We start from the raw sequence: 23,483 nt of genomic DNA on the forward strand, positions 1-23,483 counted from the left end.
CCAGATCCCTTCATTAATAGTTACAGTTCCCTAGTATTTAATAAGGTCCAGTAATAATATAAATGGGTTAAGAGTTGTAATGGGATCACTTATTTGATTAAATCAGTAGAAGGTTACCATGTTTTGCCAAGAGTATACATCATTAAAAAATATTCATCTTACTTTTGTGGCCCATGTGTCCCCAGCCTGTGATGTAGCAGTATGTATCTGGCCGAACCAGCTGGTCCTTGCTGGGCAAACAGACAGGTCTGACATAGCTTGTCTCAGTTATATCCTCATCCAGTTCCACAATGCTGATATCATAGTCAACAACAGCTCTGTTGTAGCGTGGATGGAGGATAATGGTCTTCACTAGTCGGGTCTGCATGAAGCCTGATGGATGATCAAGATTGCTGATCCCAAACACCACTTTCCAAACAGCAGCATTTTCTCTCCTTTGCAAAAAAAAAAAAAAAAAAAAAATTCCAATCAAGAGCACTCTTTTAAGCTAAAATGCCTGAGAATTTTTTCTCAAACTTCTTGCATGTTACAGTACATGTACAAATGCTACAAGAAAAGACAAATGCTTACACTATCATTATTTAGCTCAAGTAGAAACAAAAAGGCAATGCTTTCCATTTCCTTCCTGCCTGTTAACAAAGGAATTAAAGCTCACACCTTCAGACAAAATGCAGCCACCAAGAAATGCAGTTGCTGAATTAAATGCTAAGGGCACATACAAATTTCTCCAGGGTGACAATATTGTTCAGTAGGAGGCTGCTGACAGCAGTAAGTCCAGCTGAAATCCCATAGAAAAAAGAAATTCTATTATGAAATTTAGATTTTTTTATGGCAGCCATGGGAAAAGTCCCAGATTTATTGGGTATTCACTCTGTGCCAAGCATAATTTTATGCCCAAGATCAAAGGTGACTGTGACTCTTACAATTGTTTAAGACTCTTCTGGTAAACATTCAAGATCATAAAAAAAGTAATTTATATGATAGCAGTGGGGAGACTGAACTACCTTTTGTTGAAACACATGAGAAAAACATCGAACATATGAAAGGCTTCAGGCTGTCATCTCTTGATCATAACTGGTCACAGGATGAGTCACAGATTCCTAATCAGCCTGTGATTCCAAAAACCCTCAAAAATTTCATCATTTTCCACAACAAAGCACCTTTGAAAATACCAAAGTGTAATCAAAGCCAGAAAAATTTAATCTTTTTCACAGTTCTCAACAGAACTGAAATTTCTATAATTTGTAAAGAGATTTGGTTGCTAAATAAGGATATCTTTATCTTGAGTTGCATGCAAATCCTGTTATTTCAGACTTCACTGTCATTTTACCATCACGATCAGCTTGTGAGATTTTCCATAAAGTTACAGAATTAAGTGCTAAGAATATTCGTATGCAGTTCTGTTTATGAACACTAAAAAAGCACTGCACAGAGCAATGTGCAGTCACAGCCAGAATGTATTTTCTTACAGGACAGAAACCTTAATGTCATCTATGCTTTGGTATAATGGATTTCAAGAAATCCTGACAAAACTATCCAGCCTACAATAATAAAACTAGCAAATGACACAGTGTTGAATGCAGCTCTTTCCATTTATGCCCCCTGCCAGAAGTCATGACTATTTGAACTAACACTTGTTGCTGCGTTGCTGCTATATGGTTCTCATGTTTTTATCCCAAATGTCACATGAACTTCATAAAATACTTCACAAAACTATTTTGTCTAACGCACCACAGCACTTTAAAATCTATTTTAGTTATTGGCTTATATGGTTGGTTTGGTAAATTTTTAAATGTGTTATATTAAGAAAGTTTTGTAGAATCAAGAATGATCTTGCTGTTGCTCTATCATGCTATATGAATGAAGAATTTAAAGATTTCAGGCCACTGGGTGTAGAGTAACAAGGCAACCAGGTGCCTCTGATTGCTAAGGAGTGGGTGTGAGCTCGTATCAAGTCCACCTGTGCCTGGTTAGGGCAGGCCCCCTACTGAGCATGAGCAGGACCAGGGGGCCAATAAAAGGTGAGGCTCACACCCACAGGATAGCTCACTCTTGGGCTACGCAACAGAGAGGTCAGTAGCCCTTCGAGCCACAGGACCGATCTAGGCTAGTTCCACTCTGTGAGCTATAGACTTAGAGCACCCCTCGCAAGTCTCTATTACGACACCTGGTTAGACCTTGAAGCGCCGATCCCTAAGAGAGGTTCGTCTCGCTACAACTGGGAATATAGCCTCCAATCTCTTCAGAGAAATTGAAGAAAAGCATATTTGTGTAACTCCTCAATGAATTATGAAATTAAATATCTTAGTACTTTAAGGCATCTAGAATACAAACTTGAGATTCTTCACACATGATAATCTGAGCTCACACAGATACCATGCAGCCCAAATGAGGCCTAATGAGCAATTCCAAATGGTGGCTCTCTTTCTACATTTGACAAAAATAGGAGAACTTTTACTGACCTCTACACCCCATCCTTTCTTTCAGAACATCAGGCACAGTTCCTTCTAAGGTAAAGAAATATTCCAGATACTGCTTAGATTCATTTAAAAATAGATGGGGAAAGAGGAGACATTCTTTGTGCAGGACCCCAAATCTGATAAATTCTTGCTCATATTATTCAGGCTTTAGCACTCTTAGTTTAGAAGGCAAGTCATCTGGGTTACTATTTTAAGTTTCAGGTTATTACTTCTCTCTGAATGGAATCAGTACTTGAATCCTTAGGGTTTGATATGATGTGACAGTCAGAACTGAGGTCTCTCCTATTGTCATTTCCTCTAGCATTTCATTAATAGATTCGTATGTTGAGATATTCACACTACCACCTGCCACATGTCTGCTGGGTTGGATACAAAAGCAACAAAATTTATCCCTACCACAAGTTTCATGAGCTGGGAAAGTAAAATAAGAAAACCAATTCAAACAAACACTAAAGAAACTGGTGTTTCAGAAATAAAAAATACTAATTATTATTACTGAAAAAGGGAATGATTAACATTATGAAGAAATATCAGTCATGAGGTTCTTGCTTGCTACAGTATTTCTGCTGACTGGAACAGAAAGAAAGGTGTTTAATGTAGTCTAAAATAATTTCCAATGAGCAAGTGGCAGTCTGAAGCAGGATTAAGCACTGATGACAATTGTATAGTATAAAAGTACTTGCTAACTACAGCAGAAAACACACATTTCAATTATCTTTAGAAACCCTATTAAAAAACTTTAGTACAGGATAGAAGAAATTAAATAAAATTCCCTCTGAAAGGGTGGTTCACTAAGAAGAAACATTGGTTAATAACAAAAGCTGACAATGACCAAGAAAATTCCTGGGACATGTAAACTTCCTCTGCACTCCAGACTGTTCATCCACCACAGGGCCTCAGATACGAGAAGGTACCAAGTAGTGGTTAATGCTGATGTTTAAATCATTGCAACTCTAATGATGGAGTGGAGTATTTGTAATTATAAAAGGCAGTGACTTCAATATGTCACTGTGAATAAACATTCAATTCTTATTTTTACTGATGGCTACAGAAATAACCCTGGAAAAATGCTATGCTGGTGCCTAGGGTGTTTTTTTTAATCACAGTTGCATGAGAGCTATAGGATTAGTGTTGTGTTCTTCTTCCTTTTCCTTTGTCCTGCTGAAAGTCAGGACATCTTCATTTAGCTTTCATCACTAGGGACACCAGTTATGGATAATAAAGAGTTTGAAAGTCTAAGATGATGCTGTTTCATACCATTTACTTTCTTTTATAGTCTCTTAAAACCAGGCCTCTGTGATGTCCCCTTCTGCAATGGTCATCACCTCCCCGCAGTGTGTTCAATACAGGAAGGAGGACTCGGTAATTCACATATGCAAGTTTATATGAACAGTAAAACTGAGCCTCTCACCCTTCAAAGCAGTGTGCTACTGTCAAGACCCATTTCTTTGCAATCAAAACACAGCCACATATGTGTCCACTCGGGTCACTCTGCAGGGAGCACTGCCATGGCCATCTCCCTGGGCGACTCGTCCTGCCACCAAGGATCCTCTTGTTCATGCGAGCAGCTGGGCGACGGCCACAGTCTAGTGAGAAAGAGATGCAGAAGGGAGTTAATCATTACCCCAGGGGCAGCACTTACCTTCTTGCAAGAAAACTGGGCAAGAATAATATTCTTGAATAATATTAACAGAGAATAATATTAACAGGGTCGTGCAATTGCACTGAACAATACAGGAAATGAGATAAGCAACAGCCACACAATATCGAATGCATCGAGCCATTTTCATCCTTCCTTTCTATCAAACAATAGCTCTTCTGCTACTAACTTTGAACAGCTCAGTCTGAAATATTATCCCAGATAAGTTTGGGAACCTAACTTCCTATCTCTCTGGAGTCACCAGGTTGCTCTTGGGAAGGTTTCCTGGGTTTATGTCCTTGTCTGTCAGCTAGCAATGTTCGGGCTGCTTTGTACTACCCATAAGAACTGCTTCTGGAAAAGCTGCTCAGAAATATTTGCTTTTCTTAAGCCATGTGTGAGGTGAATGTCACATTGTTTACTCAGCTTCATGGCAGAAAGCCTGCTTTGTCCATGGAAATTGCTATGGGAGAATATTTGAAGATCTGAAGACATTCCAGTACACTGTCCATTCTAATTTATAAGCTATTTCCACTAGGAATTATATCAGATTCCCATCTGATGTACTGTTGCCTTTCCAAAATAGTTGTTTCAGTTTTGTTTCACTTTATATTCTGGATGTGTAAGATGACTCAGCCAGATTTAGAGAACAAAATAACAGCCTAAGATTCTGCAGTCAGCCTCCCTGTGGTGTATATGCTGCCATTGCCTACATCCATGGGAATGTAGTGGTGAAGAAATTAAATGGAGGAATGGATATTTGTAAATTGGAACTCTGTGTTTGACACTCAGATTCAGAGGGGTTTTGAGCATACCTAAAGCAACATATGTCTGAAGTAAACAAAGTAAACACCTTTGACAGGCTTCTACTGTTTTTTTTTTTTCCCCCTCCTGATAGGAGTAATAAATCTTTTGATTAGTTTCCCAAATTTATGTCATCCTTTGTGAATAATTTTCCCTTGCTGAGCTAATTCAAAATGTAACTGTCCTTCAGCAAAGCCCTCCTTGTCTGTAGAACATGATTTTATTGAAGATGAAGAATTCCTGCATTTTTCAAACCAGTTTGATTTTCACAGACTGCTATGCCAACAGACTTGGTCTGTAATTTTCTACTTGAGGTTCTTCTGTTTCCTTTACAACTAAACAGATCACAGCTTCAACTCCCAGGCAGACAGCCTGATAAGCATTCTGGTGGTAAAGGATATTTTCAGCAGGAAGTTTTCTCAAATTTATTTCTTGAATCTGACTCCTGACAAAATTCATGTTGTGGGAGCAAGACTGGACTACTGCAATACACAGCCTTGTAGTCCAAAAACCAGAAAAGCTCCTGAAACTGAATAGAGCAGGGGGAAAAAAACAGCCAACCAACAACAACAAACCTGTGTACTGCAGAAGTCTAGTCAAATTTCAGAATGAATCCACACTAAATGGCTGCATTTGTTGCAAATAATTCAACATATATTGAAAACCACGTTTTTTTTTTATTAGTGCTTCTCTCTTACCTTCTTTGGTGCAAAAGAGAGCCACTTTGCTTCTGCTTCGACACATCTGTCTAAATATTGAAACAAGAACATGATAGGAATCTCAATTAATTGATGCAATTTTTGGTAATCTGCAAATCAACACAGTACTTGTGAAATAGCTGTTAAGAATTCCCCCAAACTGTAAAAAGAAACATAAGGAGCTTCTTATGCCAGATCATCCACAGTTTCCAGTGCCTGCCTGGAGATAATTCAAAATATTAGTTCAGCTTTACAATTTATTTCATGAGTGGATGCTACATATTTTGCAGACTGCCTGGATCTCTGGGCACCAATCCAGATCAGGGGTCAGCTGGGATGCACAGTCAGTCTGTCAAGTCTTAATCTGTGGCACCTGAAAGAAGAGAAATGCCCATTCTCCTCTTCCTTACAGCTGAAGGATAGGATTTTCTTTGAAATGCCTTTGATAACAGATAACCTTTATTGCCATTACAGTTTGGGAGCTTTGAAGAAATCCAGGAAGTTTGTAAAAGTATTGTAACAACAAAAAAATAACAATTTCTGTTTAAATTTTTAGGTAAGAGAGGAAAGAAGTGAATCTTTGTCAAAGGTATTGAGATCCTAGTTAAAACAGCAAGCATTGTTTCTCAACTAGCTGACTGCCTTTTTATTTCCTTGACTTTTTTGTTCCTAATGTAAATGTGCTTTTCTGAGGCAGATGTAGAGCTAAATTAGACTGGATCACAGATTAGCTGTTCCCCAGGTAATTCTTTAAGGCTCCCCCACCAGGGAGGCAGTGTATTTAAAACTGTAGCCACCTAAAAAGAGGCTGCATTTGATTTTAAGTCATAGGTGCTAATGTGGGCATGACAACAAAGTGCCAACAAGCTCACCAGATTAGCTTGAATCTGTGATCTGACCAGACCTCTGCCCCATACGTTGCATATGTCCCTTCCATATACTGTGCAAATCAGTCTACTTTCTGTTCCTGAAAACATGGACCACAAAAGAGGACCAATTTCATGAAAGAAAATTCTGTGCACAAGTTTGGTGGGCATTTACAGTCCAAAAAAAGCCCCACAACTCATGTTTCACACTCATTTCTTTGACTTACCAAATAGACAAGTCTATAAGAGAAAACTTTAGACTTTTATGTATACACAGCCTGAACTGTGCCACTCCCTCTTATCAAAACTTTAGGAAACTAATGGTGCCTCTGTTAGTTCTTGCCCAAGTTTCCAGTAGTCCAGGAGCCCAACAGCTCCTGTAAAGACACAGCCATGCTCCACAGTACAGATGCTTTGGATGCTGAAGTCAATCCAGTAGAATGCACCTACATTGCAGCACTGGGGAGCAGTTCCCAGCTCCGTGACGTGTCTGGCCTTCATCTTGAGAAGAGACCAGGTGCATATTTTTCCCTGTACAATCTACTCTACACTAGAAAGCAAGGAAAGCACCTGACTACTGCAGCAGGCCTGTGGGTCCTCCAGTGGGATGCCAGAAAGGTCAGTATGGGGTACACCTGATCTGCAGCACAGGCACAGCCAGCGGGAGCCATTTATAGGCAGGGTGCCCGACAAAGCCAAAACAAAACCAGCCTCAGTCTTCATGCAAGGCCATAACTTCTTGCTTTCCTTGTGACCTGTTTTCTGGATTCAGGGAGACTGGAACATTTGTTCTTATATATTACTGTCATCTCTGTAGTGGTGTTATTGATAACACTCATTAATAATATTTTATCTTCTTTAACTTGTACTTTTGGGCTTTTGATCTTTTCCAACTAGATCTTGTTAACTTAGAAGCTCCACATCATTTCACACATACTTCCTAGCAGACCACTCTCAAACATGGCAAAGTACTTTGAAATTTCTGCTTTGCACTTCAGTGACTGAACAGAATGATTGTGGACCTGCTTTTGTGCGTGGCCATAACTCAAACTGTTCATTCTTGGAATACTCTGGAGAAAATTTAGAAATTTAGATACCATTTAGGCTTGTGGAAATAGAGAGAATGGAAAAGGGTCAAAATTAAAATTTTTGAGTGTCTGGCACTACCCTGTAATTGTCCTTCTTCTAAATAAAGAAATAAAAATGAACTTAAATGAATAGGGAAACTACTGATGTAAACCAGAACTACTACAACGCTGAGATGTAGGAAAGCAAAAGCAGGTGCTTTTAGACACATTCTACCCTTACAGAAAAGTTTCACTTCAGAAAATAACGGAGCCAAGCAAAAGAGAAGTAGGTGTATTCCTCAGATCTGTCTACACATATGTTGTATCTCTGCATTTAGCTGAGACAGTTTTTCCTTGTGAAAGAGAAGGATCCTCTATGGAATACGGATGTTCTGGAATCTCCCAGGTGTTGGAAAGAGAACAGGGAAACAACAAATCTGCTTTTTAAAGACTGCAATTGCATCTGGGGATTAGGTGGCTGTCCCAGCTTTGTCCTGGATGCTTACATTCATTTGCTTTTCCATCTCAAAGTCACACCTTGAACATCTCAACCATGAAATCCTGGCTTCTCATTACCAACTACCTGTTTAGTTAAGTTAGATAAAAGGAATATACTAACATCTGAAGCCAGAGGAGCTGCTAAGAAAACTACTGATGGTGGATACAGCTTCTGCTGTGGTTGCTCCCAATGTCTGAATCCAAACCATGTGGGATGCAGAGAGGATGGTGAGATTTCTGCAGGCTTTTCTGTACAGCACTTAATAGTTCTCTTTTTCAGCCAGAATTTAATGAAGCTGTCTGGTCCAGTTGTTCCAAGGTCATCACCTCTATGTGACCCAAACACTGCTAGTCCAGCAGAATGGGCCCCAAGAATTCACAAAGTGTACTCAAAAGAGACTACAGTTGTAGTAGACAGTAAAATCATTATAGACTGTTTCTTAACAACTCACATGAGTATGTGCTGGGATTTATATACATACCTGGGAAAAAGAGGTCTAACAAAAGGAGTTTGTCATCTTTCATTGATAAATGACTACCCACAGCAGTGAAATAAATCTCATTTCCCCATTTACTTACCCATTCACTAGAAGTGCATGTAAAGTGGATGCATTCTTATTCTTCCAGTCTGAGTGCAAATTCAACCATTTTTGATGCTGCGCTTCCTCATTCTCTATCACAATTTGTGTTTTGGATGGTCCTCTGAAACAAATGAAAGACATTCATAGGATGTTTTATAAGGTCTCTATGTTACAATCATGAGGCCCTATTGCCTCCTGTTTACTCCAAATATACAGAGCTGAAACAAAGCCACATGTGGCAGTCATAGTTAGGGGAATGAAACCACCCCAGGAAGCCAAAACAGTACTGTCACTGATATTGTATTTTCTGACAAGAACCAGAGTTGGAAATGAGAACAACAAAAGCCTTCTGGTGGCCTTTACTCCAGTGCACACGCTGGCATACTGTTTCTGTAGTTTCTTGCATTAAAAAGTACAAAAAATACATCTTTGTGTGTTGAAGAGACAGAAGAAAAATTATTTTGTTACATTCCTGTTTTTAGAAATCCATTAAAATTTAACTGTACAGGGCAGTCTGTGTCTTGTTAATAATACTTGACAGTATTTCTAAGTCCAAGCTGCCTGCTTTGCAAAACAGAAAAATCATGGGTGACTATATAAAACCTATCCTTCCATGGCAAATTAACAAGAATACAAATATCCACTTCTTCTGTTTAGTTATTTCCTGGTAAACTCAGGCCACTGAGGAAAATTTTAAGTAAATCTTAATTGCTAAATGAAAAAGAGTGCATTTTTACATGGCCTTACAATTCATGAAACCTTCCAGCACAAGAAAGTTATTAGACACATTATTAGCCATCAATCTCTGTTAATGACAAGGACTTTCACAGACTGAACACCAGTCAAAGATCAAATTCTAAATCCTAGTTCACAGCAAAGAGTGAGAAAAGTTCTGGAAAACTCAATTGTGTCCTAAAAGTTGACTCTGAACCCACTCTCACATGACAGTACCTAGTAATGTCAGCCAGCCTATTAGTTTGTTTTAAGTCCAATGTTCAGTATTTATTATATATTTTTTTCAATACTTACAAAAATGCAGCATCCTTTACACACCTGAATGCATAAATTAACAACATGCTGTCAGTGCAACCATACAAAAATGTTTGCAGCAGGGCTGTCAGAATTTACTGGATTCTGAGATCACAGCTCTGGATCCTGCCTATTATACGACTCATTTTTCAAAACCTTCTCTGACCATATTTAAGCAAATAAATATAATTCCATTATATACTACCCAGAATGTGCAGGCAGATAATAACAGGCATTTTTTAACAGCTGTGGTTTTTCCTCATTTAGACAAAGCTGCTGCAAAAAGAGCTTTATTCTTCAGTACGTTCCTTCAGCAAACAAAAAACCTCTCCTCTTCATTTCCATCACTTGTTCCCCACTCTTTTTCTCACCAAACATACACAAACTTCATTTTCTTAAGATAATATTCTGCCTCATGATGTTCTGTGAAGAATTACATTCACCACTTCATAACTGTGTACAACAATATTCTATGTAGCTGTAAACAATGTCTCATCTATAATATAAGTAACTCAAAAAACGTGCAAAAAGTTGCAAGAATCAGGCATCTGCTGAATCCATATGTATTTTTCCAGACACCAGATGATTTTGCTGAAGCTTGGAGTACTGAACAATGGCTTGCAATGCTACAATCATCATTTAGCAGATATGTACTTCCTAAGCAGAGCACCAATCTATCAGATACTTAAGCCCGTATGAAATTTTCTAATTAGTAATTCAAGCTATTATACTAAGTGTAAGTAAAGTTATGGCTACCTTTTTTTCCTTGGTATTCACAGCTTGATAGAGTACACTCAAAACCAGCAATCTTAATTTGTCTTTAGAATGCCTTCTATAAACTTTTATAGAGAATTTCCCACTGGATGCTGTTTATACAGTGTTTTCTTTTGGACAGGCAAGGACCACCACTTGGCTCTTCTAATCTATTTTAATTAGAAGTAGCCAGAACGAAGAGCTTCATTTCTAGCTGATGAAAGATGGAGACAATGGTTGGCATTTGTGTAGAGACCAGACCATATTAATAATTGCCAGAGAATTAGAGAACATGAGCTAAAAATGTTAGAGGAGGAGTAAAGACTCAGGCTGGTGTGAGCTTCTGGGTGGGAGACTTTCAGAGTCCAGGGGGGGCTGGTTTGCCAGCAGACATTACACCAGCAGCTGTGAAGTGCTTAGAGGAAAGGAGGGAGCCAGAGCAATGGGGACTCATTTTAGCCAGGCCCATCCTGTGCTCCAGAAACACAGCAGGCAGCAGGTTCTACCTTAAACCTCTCAGAACTGTAGCACACAATTTCTTCTGTGGACACATTCTAAAGAAAAGGGCAGAGGGATCTTCTAATGAACAGACCTGTATCAACTCATAATTGCTTCATAAGAATATTTTGGTTTTCTGAGATTCTTACAGACTCCAACAACAATGCTATAGGTACTGATTACTTTAAGACATCAATATACATCTTTGAGTTCAAAATTAGCTCTCTTGTCACTTTTTTATTTCAGTGGCCTGCTGAAGCTTATATAAATTAAGTCAATATGGACAAAAGTCATGTATGTGGCCATATGTAATATCTTTCAAGATTACAGACATGTCAAATAAAGAACCTTTTTCATCAAACACTTTTATTTGTCTCTTTCACATCTTTGCAATTTTGTTCCTTTTTTTTCTTTTTCCTGTGATTTGCATATTACAGAAAAGCTTTGTTCAGAAATCATTTTGTTGATTTTAGACTTGTCCTTTTAATTATTATTTATATCTCAACAATAAGCAAAAGTGAAACTGTATTTGCCTGGAGCACAGTATGTAATATTGAGGCACCTCAGTTAGGATATTCAGAAACTGGAGGGGGTCATGCAGATGACTTCTAAATTTTCTAGGGGCCTATGTCACTGATGCACAGGGAGTGGCTGTGAGAACTGGACTTGTTTACTTACATGAAGAGAAAGCTAAGGGACAACTCAATAGCAACCTGCAGCTACTCGAAAAGGAGTTTAAAGGAGATGGAATCAAACTTTTCTCAATAGTGCTGAATGGTAAAACACAGGGAAGTGGCCTAGAGTGGCAGCTTTAATTAACACTCCTGCTTAATTCAGGTCATTTCTCCAGTCTGTCAAATTTTTTAATTCTAATCCTGTCCTTCAAAATGCTTTCCAGTCCTCCCAGTATGATGCTAAGTCAGAAATTATGAAGTGTACTCCACTCTGTCATCTGACTGACTCACAACAACATTGTCTTCCCAGACCCACTGGCATGTGTCTGGCCTCCAAACAGATACATCTTTATGATTTGATAATGAATTATCAGTAGTGTCATATAATTTCATCTTTGTTCATAACTCCTTATCTATTTCAAGTGTCATTTCACATAGTGAAAAAGATTGAAATATATCATACCTACTGTTTCTTGCCTCTCCACCATGTCTCTGCCTTTTCAGAGAATAAACTCTGATTCAGATGTGATTTGTTATTGATACATGTATTCTGCCTGTCATTAAGATCTTGTACTTCTGCATTTGTTGATAACTGAAGCTAGGCAACTAGTTTATGAATCTCTGCATCTTCCTCTTTTTTCCCTTTTGTTTCCCTTTTTATTTATTTTTATTGCATACTAAACCATAATGAAAAAAAAATAAACAGAAGGCAAAGACTAGTTTTAGGTTATGAAGTAAACATTCTTTTCATCATTAGAAGTAACAGAATTTAGTATACCTCCATACAGATTTGGTTTTAATACCTCATTCTCCTTATTCCACTCTTTCAAATGTATTAATAGAAAGGTTAGAATGAAGTGTAATCCATAAATTGGATTCCTTCTCCCTTCAAATTAACAGTAACATATCTCTGTTCAGCTTCTACAATTCCATTGTTTTAAGCTGCATGTGAGATCAGTCTTGGAAAACAAAGCCTTGTGTTATGCCAGAGGGTAATGAATAACGTGTGTATAGGCACCAATATAAAACAAATTAGGCCTATTTCAAAGCTGGAATAGCATCTGTTTTCTATCTGTACTAACATACTGGTTAAGACGGTTCTTGGTCTTGATCAGGATTCTATAAAGGCATGGCTGTGCCATAGAATATGGAGTAAAAGGTCAGAACCTTGATTTCAAAATCAGAGAAACCTGAAATTTTAATGTGAAAACACATAGAGTCACAGAAAATTGAAATTAAAAATATTCACTACATTGTCAGAAACCTAAAACACGATTAATTAGTTCTACCAGTTTTTGGTGGAAAGGCATCACTAATAATTCCAGATTTTAAAATGCCTACAGTCTTAGATCTCAAGGGATAGGCTACTCAGCCCTAACAAAAATGAGTTAACATGTAATTACACTGAAAAAAAAATGTATATGCTTGCTTTTTCACTGTCATTTTGGGCTTTGCAAGCTATAGGGTTCATAAAGTATGATTTTGTAGACAAACTTAAAAAAGACCCTTTGGGGCTAACTAAATTTAAAACTATACATAAAATATTGATTTTCTTTGCTGGAAATCTAAATTCAACTTCAAATTAAAGTCCTTCATTTAAGGCTAAATACTTTTAGTTTTAAAACAATGAAGGACACATTTCAAAGAAAAATACTGTTTTGAAACAAAATTTTAAGTGTTTCATTTTAAAAAGTTTAAGCAAAATAATTTGACTTTTCAACTTTTTTTCCCCTGCTGAAATGATTCCCTGGCCTCGAACAAAAATTACTGTTGGCCTTTACTGAATTATTACTCACTAGGAAACGTTCCCATAGTTCTACCGGCAATAACACATTAGCCAGAAAAAACGCTTAAACTTGCACATTCCAGGACTGATGGATTTATTATTTGTTTGGTGTTAAACTGACTAAAAATTTTATTTGAAAGCCCCAAGGAAAAAAAAATTTAAAAAGGTTTCATAATGCCATTTTACAAGCTGTGATATAACATAGTTAGAAAAAGAATTTGTAATCAAGCTTTAGAATAAATTTAGAATAATTTAGAATTTTAGAATAAAATAATTTCTTTGGTTATCAGTACTCATAGATCTTTCTATTTCTTTTAGTCAGTCACAGAATCACAGAATGGTTCATGTTGGAAGGGACCCCTGGTTGGAAGTCATCTGGCCCAACCTCTCTTGGTCAAGCAGGGCCACTTGCCCAGGAGCATATTCAGACACCTCCAAGCTTGTTGGATATTAAATCATTAATAACAATTATTTTTTACTTAAAGAATGAAAAGTATCCAATCATAGAGCCAAAGAGATAAGGTACCATAAGCTTTATGATTATTTAAAGCAAGTGTCATAATTAGCACAGATTTATCAAACTGAAATTTCTTTTTAAAAAGCCTTATCCAAATAATTACATTTTAAACTATATATGCACAGGAAAGATGAAACATAATTGCCCAGATTTAATCTATTACAATTCCCCTGATTAAAGTCAATGTATTTTAACATTGATTTATGGTTGCTCAAAATTAGTAAATCAGTCCTCCACATGTACCACAGCTTCTAATGTTATTTTCAGTAAATTTTATTTGATCGTTATTTGCTGCCACTCTTGAAAAAATAAATGCAATCTAAAGATTTCACTAATTTTCTAAATCTTCTAAAGATTTAATAGAAGACACTTTGGCCATGGAAAATATAAATATATTCAAGGTAGATCAAGCATACTTTACATTCTGTTGTATCTTTCAATAATGACTCTTTACATTCTTGTCTAGAAACCCAGATAATCAGTGAGTTCAAATACTTCATCTTTGGCATGGAATTTGATTTACTTATTCTTGGAGATAATAAAGGAGGTTAGTAGGACAGAAGTATTCCATTTTTTTTTTTATGATGTTTTTAAGCAAATCAGATGTTAAAATAAACTTCCATTGTTTTTATTGCAGAAATAGTTAGAAAGTAATTAGAAAGCATAATTCATGTGAGAACAAAAGATTATTGGTCCAGCTGCTTGACTGCTCAGTTGTCAAATATTATTAAAGAACTTTGTACCAAAGAGAGTGACAAAAAGCCAGGCAGCAACAAGAGACTGGCCTTTCTCTCCCACAGATACACAGATTGGGGATGCTACGGCAGGGGAAGGAAGGAAAAGGGACCAGAAAGGAAGGAAGGAAATGGGACCTGTTTCAAGGGACCAGAAGTGGTGCAGCCGTCAAGAAAGGGAACAAGAGCAGCAGGAGAATAAGTAGCAGAGCTTGCTGTAGAGTGTTTATAAACAAGTCACTTGGTAAACAGCTGTGATTTTATGCTGATATTGCTACATCAGAACAAGATCAGTCAAAATTCCCTCGTTCTGCGTACAAACTACTGAAGTTTATCACTATAACATTGGTTATCTCATGTAGGAAAGAAAGACAAACTACTCCACTATAGTACCACAGAGTAACAGAACAACTCCACTAACTTCTCATTTTGTCAAAGTTGAGATCTGAGCAGACCATGGTTTTATCATCACCACTCCATCAACAGAATACATGGACTTCAGAGTACATGGAAATGTTTTTTATAACTAAACATTAATATGAATCTGCAGCCTTCTGACATAATGTCCCAAATCTGCACAGTTTTCCCATCTTCAGCAGTACAACCTCTGCAGCATGCACCAAGCTACAGCTAATCCTGATAGTGATTGCTGCCCCATTCTCTGTCTGTGTTAGCAGGAAAACTAATCGCCAGAGATTGGCTTTACTGTATTTAAACTTGGGACTCAGTGAGAGGTCTCTGAACAAAGTTATTCTGAGGTGAGCAGGTAGTCCCATCAGGTGATAAGCCATGAAACCTGACTTGAATAAACAATTCCTAATAGGCTCTTAGCATTATAAACAGAAGTTTACTTTGTATCTAACATTCTTTTTGCACTAGAGGAGAACAGAAGAACTGCTAAGAACACACATTGCATAACTTGAGCAACAGCCTCCGTTAGTCCAAAGATTTTCAGACAATGCTTGGAACTTGCAGTTTCCTGTGATGTTGCATCATGCATCAAACAACATGTGTTGTGTTGTGAAAAACTGTAGAAACACATCATCTGCAGAATTAGAATTGGCCAGGAAGGAAAGAGGCAGGCAAAAAGCTTCAATAATTTTGTTCAGCAGGCAGAATAGAATCACCTTTACTGTTGCTTCAGGCACTACCTCCCAAACAGACAGATTGCTGTTCTGTAAAATGTGCTGCCACTATCAGCTAAATTAACCTATGTTTAACCACCTTCACTTGATTATCTTTATTTTTTCAGATTAATTTAGGCTGAAGCATTAAAAATGTGAGGAAGACATGATTTTCATATTTTAAACATTAGCCACGTCATACAATAATTGAGAGTTGTCTCTGGGAAAGCACGAGACAGTTGTGAAAAATAGTTTATAGAAAATAAAAATCCTGTAGGCTGCCATTCATTATAGTCTTAAGAAGTCTCAGCTTTATATATCGTGTGCATTGTTTTTCTCTAAGATTAAATGCAAGAACTATTAAATCAAAACCAAGAATCATAAATAATTTGCAAAGAAATCTCCTTAGCCACAAAACTGTGGGGTTCTGCAGAATTTCTATATCAACAATTTTTGTTTTCTGAAAGGCTAAAACAAAGTATTTCCTATTAGGAATATCTGAAGGAAAACACTGCTTAAATATATATATGTATATATATAAGTACATAAAAGGACTTTTTTTTTTCCATCATTCTTTGAGCTGTATGCAATATACAGTCTAATTTATTTGTACCTTCAATGGTGACTGAAAATAGTTTATTAAATACACCCATATCACCAACCTCCCATGCAGACTTTCTTGTTATCATAAGTCCAACAAATAATGCATGCAGGACATAATGGCCAACAAATGAAGGTTAAGGATATAAATCAAACTTCTCAGTGGCATGAAACTCCCGATCTATCACTCCACCTTCCACTTCACCATATAGAAAATGTTACCTGTTGTGACATTTCCACCGAACCCCTATGCAATGTCAAAAGAATAATTAAATAATTATGTTAACTTGCCTTATTCCTTTTTGAAATTAGTTCTGGTTAATGCATTATAATCTTTACATTTTTCTTATAAATCTTCTTCAAAGCTTATTTACAGAGTTTTGGAGTGCCACATAAGAAAACCTGGGAGAACAGCTGGGAAAATCAAGCTTCAGGTGACTGACAAAATCAGGCATTAAGAAAAGGAAAGATAAACACTACTTTGGTTTTCTGAAGTACTGCAAGGAAAAACTAGAAATTAGTATTCCAGTCATAAGCTGTAGCCTTCAGATTTGAGCTAAAATTTTCCACTGCCCTCCACACAATTACCTGTCACAACAAAAAAGAATTTGTAGAGAAAAAGAATTTGTGGAGTATCTGCCCCTGTTAGAAAATGGATTTGTGAGATTTAGGAATTGTGTTTGTCTCCTACATTTCTCAGAAATGACAGGACTGAAAAGGTCTGTTAGCAAGCTGCAGTGAAGAAGCAGGGAGGTCTTTCTTTCTACTCATGCCAATTTCAGCCTAGGCACACCTCTGAAAAAAGGAAAGAATCAGAGGTCTTGTGATAATTTAATATCTTTTTCATTTTCCAAGAAGCAAGCATTACAGGATAGTTAAACAAATTTTCTGTTAGGACCATGAGACTGAAATGTAAAGAAGAAAATATTAATATTAATCATCAGTTTGTTCTTAGACAACAAAGTAGTAAAAGCACTATTTTTTAAGATTATCAAAGGAGTTCAACCTTATTAGGGTGTTATAAACTTATAGAATAGAGATAGCATCAATAATATTTACATATACTGAACTAGCTAGAGAAGTACAGAATTGCTGTGTGAGAGAATGGCAGGCAGTCCATTCAGGTCTTGGTTTCAAGGCATCTGTAAGAGTTGATGTCAAGCAACCCTGCAGTGCAAGACAATACAGAGTAGGTTAAGTGCAGACACTGTAAGCCAAGATCTTTATCCTCCTGCATATTCTGAGAAAGGTACAAAGAACAATATTGCACGTCAGTATATGTAGTGCTAAAAGGCAGACAGAAAAGACACTTTTTACTCCAGTTTGGGGAGCAGCCACTAAAAAAAGAGATCCTTCTATACTATCCAGGTTATCATTTTCTAATATAAGACAGCACTGGATACCAGAGCAGATGAACTTGGTTTTTATCCAACAGTTATATTTTTCATCAACCATTCCATGAAGCAGCTGTTATTTAAGTGTGGGTGCAGTTAAGAAAGATGCATAAAGACTTTTTTTTTTTTCCCCTGAGTTCCATATAGAAAGCTCTATCTTTAAAAATTAGTTTAGAGATATCCAAGTTAAATATATCTGGTTGCCAAGCTCACAGTACTTACTGCAGAATACAAATGAATGCAGAAAATTTCTCCTGTTTTTCCAAAGATAAGTCTGCTTTAATTCTTTAGGGAGATACAGAGTATCCCACAGCAAGAGGCCAAGCAAGAACTGCGAATTCAAATATTAAGACTTGGCAAAACATAACTATCTTTTTAACACTCTCTTAATAACAATCACGTAATGCTTATGAAGTGGTCAAAGTGCCTAAATTTTACTGAGCCTTTGTTCCTGCCATAGTTCACAGAATTTCATTACCTCTTTTCTCTAAGAACCATTTCTACACTAGGTCTAACACTTCAGCCATCAGTGATCATTCATATCTAACTCCAGGTGTCCTAAGAAATTCATCAATGCTACAAACTACTGACCTTACCCTAAACCCATCTGCTTGCAGGCCAGATGGCTTAAATTTTCTTGCCACTCATCAGCACAAACATGGTTGTCAGCAGCTGACCTGTGAACGGTCAGGAACATCAAGGAATTCATGTTTTTAGACAGGGTAACTGCAAAGAAAAAGAACAACAACTTCACTATTCTTTCACATGGTTAATTTTATAAATGGCATGCTGAGAGCTTTCAACTACAATAAAAGAGTTTCCTAAGATGCTAGCACTTTTACTGATTATATATGCCCCTGTTTTGCCCACTTTCTTGCATGCTTTCCCAGCCTCCCTTGGGTAATAAAAGGAGCATCTGTCCATCACTGCAATGGTATACTAAACCAAACCACTGGTGTTTAGTACCATCACCAAACAAATCACTTGCAGGCACACTGCACCATGGCAGAAACTTACCACAGTCCCATTCATCTGAGCTGTCACTGCAGTCTGCTTGCCCATCACACCAGAGCTCTCGTGGCACACATTCATGGTTGGCACATTCAAGTTCACTCTCTTCACAAAATGCTGCAAGGACAAAAACATGTTTCACTCTGAGGAAGGAAACAGCAGTGTGAAATTCACATTAAGACTAAAAAATCAGAAGAAGGGTGAAAGCAGCCACAGGTCAGATTTATGAATCAAGAAAGTAAGCCAGATTTCTGATAAAGTTCAGATGGGCATCACTGAGACAGAAGATGGTTGGTGCCACAGAGTTGCAGAGAGTATCACAACTCAAAGGGAAGGAAAGTGCCTGGAAATGGTAAGATTTTATTATTTAGTATCACTTGTGGTCTTGTCATATGAAAGCTGTCTAAGCCTATCACAATCTTTACATGAAAAGACTGTGTTCCATGCTTTTTAGGAGACTGCTGCAAATCTGTACCATAACATCAGTGCACCATACTTTATTTCTCTGATATTTAATCAAAGTTACATAGAAAGCCTGTGGAGACAAGTGGGGAAAAAAGAGCAGCGAGCAACTATACCTGTATAGAATGCATTTGAAGAAACTGGGGAAAAGAGCCAAGAAGCTACAAGGAAGTAAGAAGCATGAAAACAGAAGAATGAAGAGGGGGAGAGAGAGAGGGAGGACTCAAGTGACCAAATGGATAGCAAGAGTCCAAGGATGAGAACAGAGGACACAGGATGAGGAAAGAGATAAATTGGTGCCACAGAAAAAACAAACAGGACATTGAGAGAATGACTAAGCCTTTAAGTCTGCAGAAAAACCTTTTACTTTCATTTATTTTGCACCCTGAGACCCCGAAAACGTGATCAGTCCTGTATGGGACTAACAAACTGCATAAAACCTTACAGCAGTTCTTTTCATCCATCATGTCAGGGCAGTCTGGGAAACCATCACAGATCATGGTGTGTTTGATGCACAGCTTCTTCAAAGGACACTCCCAAAGACCTCTTTCTCCACAACCTGGAAGCAGAGAAGTATAGTTTTGAAATAATTGCATGCAATATCAACTGTTTTCTTCTTCCTTAATAATACTGAAACACCCAAAATATTTTCACTTGCAAAAGAAATCTTAAAAGATACTAAGAACAGTTACTAACCAAGAAATGGAAATAAGATTGTCACAGTGCACAGTTGATAAATGGATATAAAGTATAAAACACTTCATAATACTTCAGTTCTTTTAAAATAATAATCTACATTATGTTACCCATATCTGTAAGTAATGGCTTAGGCATCAGCTCAAAACCCATACACTACTACACTTGAAATACATTTACTAGTAATACAGGTGCTTTTCTAATTCTGAATCTGAGTTTCCTTTAAAAGCATAACACACAGAGCTTTGGTCTTTCAAACACAAATCCTATGACAACATGGAATATCCACTGAACAAGGCAGAAGTATGTAATTTTTTCCTGGTAGTGCTGATACAGCATCTAATGTAGAACACAATGAAAGGTAGAAGATGCTCTTAAGTACTGACCACAAACCATTTTTCTGGTTCCATAATCTGAGATCAAACCAATTTGAAAAGATTAGAAAACCCAATGGCTGTATGAATCTTCAAGAGAGTTCACTATTATGTGGGGGAAAAACTGCATTGTATCTTCAAAGTCCTGCTAAGCAGCCCCTGCCATTTCAAAAGGAGTACTTATAAAAGTCTGTCAAAGTTCTTTGATAGTGAATTCCTCTCAGTCAGCTGTAGGAAAATTTCAAAGTGGGTGGGTTTTTTGGTGGGTTTTTTTGTGTGTGTGTGGTTTTTTATTTGCTTTTTTGTTTTGTTTTGTTTCAGTTTTGGATTTTTTTTAGTATTTTACAAAAATGTACCAGAGAATCACTACTAGCTCATATGATTATTGGAAAAGACCATTCACATTTAAATGTAACTGGATGTGCAGAGTGCTTGATTTTGTTCAGCTTGAAAAAGCCATATAAATGAATGTTACAGCTCAGAGAAATAAATAGCCTTGAACTTGTGAGACTAGTTCCACGTGGTCAAAGCACTTCCTTGGGTATCACCATTTTTCTGGCCTCCTTTGTGTTCCAATATTTTGGTAACTATTAATGAAAAATTAATTGATACCAAGCAAAATGTTTAATTGAAAGACTGTCATCCATGTTAGGAAACTGATAGAAAAACAAAATAAAAAAGCTTAAACAAATTAAATTTATGAACCTTGCAAATTTTTAGCAGTGTTTACAATTAATTAAATACATATTTGCTTTTCCCTTTCATCACACATTATAGTGTTACACTGTGAAGTGTTCCATGGCTCTCAAAACTTAGCTTTGAGTACAATATAGAGAGCTACACAGACACTATAAAAAATCATTACGGCCTGAATTCAGCATTCAAATATACTGTTTTGTTGGTAGAAGCCATCTAACATTTGGTAGCTTTTATATTTCTTCTCTAAATATTCTTGTGACATATTTTTTATTTAAATATTTTATTTATTTCACTTACAATGAAATGTAAGTGAAAATGGAGATAGGAATCTTGTCCATATTCATATTACCTCCATCTCCAACAGGTTTTGGCAAGAGACAGACATTCATATATGATCTTAAACTTCATTTTTCTTCAAAATATGAAGCAAGATACCGTTTGTTATTCACACATATATTCCCCATATAATTATTTTAAAATTATTAATACTAAGAGACCACCACATTTTTCTATGTACTAAAATATGACAGTAAGATTTCAGAAAACAGTGAAGGTCAGTACTGGGTTTTTTGAATGTTTTGTCCTCAGTTTCTTTAGTACTCTTCTAAGACCCTCTTCTGTTCCCTGCCAGAGGCATTTTTCAACTGTCAGTCAATTGACTGTCAGTCCATTAATATGATTAATTACAATCAAGCATATTTAATACCACAAACTCTCTTCACATCTGTCATGATAATAATTTTGAAAAATTACCTTTCTCACACTTTATTAAAATGCACTCAGAAATCTTACATCAGAAATCTCAGTCAGATTTTCTCCCCAAACCTTAGTCTAAATGGCACTAAAATTTCACTGCAATTGCACGGGTGAGATTTCCTCTCACAAAGATCACGTGAAAGCATGACAGGGATTCCTGACAGGGGACAGTGGGTGTTGGATATAGCTCTACTCTGAACAGACAGAATATACCTTAGACCCTTTGAACAGTTCTACCTGACACTTTTTGCCAGAGTAGCTTAAACATCCAAAATGTGTAGTTAGTCTTGTCCAGCCTCCTCCTCTTTGCACTGTGAGAGATTGTTCCATGCCTGTAATTTTAGACACACCAGGTACAAGGTTTCTATTTTAAATGCTGACTTAATGGTATAAAACCAATTTCAAAGGATAAATCTAATAAAACGTAAGCTAGCCATTTACACATGGAAGCTTCATCAAGTTCTGATTTTGTTCTGCACACACATGGAATATGAAAGAGTCAGAGATAGTTACCTCTGGAGTTCTGCAAGGACTTTCTGTCCTTCAGTAAGAGCATAACCCCTGGTCAATGTAATGCCACTGACAGCAGTAATTTCCTAGCAGATAGAGTCTCCCATATTTATAGAAACTGATAAGAATTCTGCTGATTGCTAGTGACATTCTGTCTAGACTACAGACAGAAAGAGATACAGTCAAGAAACGAATGTTACATATTAGAGTAATATTTCATATGTTAATGTCTAGGAGAATAAAATTAACCTAGCAGATGCATATCAGTCAGTGTTTTAAGGAATTAACAAAGCAATAAGGAATATTTGGCAGGGAGGACAACTGAGGCAATTGATTCAAAGGTAAAGAGATGACAAAGTCCAACGTGTCACTGTGATCATAATTTTTTTTTTTCTTTTTTGCTATTTTGCTTTCTTTTTTTTTTAGGGGGAGCAGAACATGGCAGAAGAAGAGAGAGCACACGTGTGATTTGAAAACTTTCAGAGATTGAGAATACATTGTGCCTTAGCCAAAAAAACCCTGCTTGGTTACTCCAATCATTAAACAACTTGCTTTTATAAAGGAAGAGTAGATCTGACAAGCATGAATTCTAGCCTCGCTTTCAGGTTTTGGATCTTGGTTTATTTTTGTGCAGCTGAGTAAAAAGTATTTTATTGCAGTTGTTGTATTGCTTACATAATTTGTGCTTAACCCTTTCTCTGTTAAAAAAAGAGGTTAAGCACCTTAGCCCTACCTTGTTGGAATGTTTTCCAGTCTTTTATTCATATTCACATGCAGAACTCAATGACACCTGAGTCACATGAAAAGATACTACACTCCCTTCTTCTCAAAATTCTCCTACCATCATGTACATGTGTAAGTAACAACCAAGATATCTGCTAGCTATTCTTAAGCTCAATACATCCCCTTAAGTTAAAAGTAACAAGAATCTCTACCACAAGTAATCTCAGAAATGTGCTGGAGAATAAACTTTGTGATTATTTTATCCTTGTACCTACAGCTGAGGTTAACTGGTCTGAAAAAACATGATTCTTGACCCTGGCAGTACAGAATCTATTTCAGCAACAGATCTTTTTTTAGTACATCATAACAAGAATATTACCATGTATAAATTTAAAAGTATTTTATTTAATTCAATATCTAAACTGACAGGGAGCTATGGTTTAGCTCTGTAGATCCTCTAGCAATATCAAAAGATTTGCCTCTTCAGTATTTTTTATCTTTATTACTAAA

The 23,483-nt window shown here is 36.8% G+C and overlaps 1 protein-coding gene across 1 annotated transcript in view; it reads right to left on the reverse strand.

Annotated features, from left to right (window-relative positions):
• CORIN (corin, serine peptidase) overlaps positions 1–23,483 on the reverse strand; it is a 121,480-nt gene that overhangs the window by 3,311 nt on the left and 94,686 nt on the right. Inside the window, exons 14-20 of the mRNA XM_030449768.1 lie at positions 19,661–19,774; positions 18,760–18,870; positions 18,339–18,468; positions 8,632–8,754; positions 5,622–5,671; positions 3,892–4,066; positions 163–434 (exon numbers count right to left, since the gene is read on the reverse strand). Of these exons, the coding sequence (XP_030305628.1) occupies positions 163–434; positions 3,892–4,066; positions 5,622–5,671; positions 8,632–8,754; positions 18,339–18,468; positions 18,760–18,870; positions 19,661–19,774 (975 nt within the window). The remainder of the gene's footprint in view (positions 1–162; positions 435–3,891; positions 4,067–5,621; positions 5,672–8,631; positions 8,755–18,338; positions 18,469–18,759; positions 18,871–19,660; positions 19,775–23,483) is intronic.

The sequence above is a fragment of the Calypte anna genome, chromosome 4A, assembly GCF_003957555.1.
Source record: "Calypte anna isolate BGI_N300 chromosome 4A, bCalAnn1_v1.p, whole genome shotgun sequence".
Lineage (NCBI taxonomy): Eukaryota > Metazoa > Chordata > Aves > Apodiformes > Trochilidae > Calypte > Calypte anna.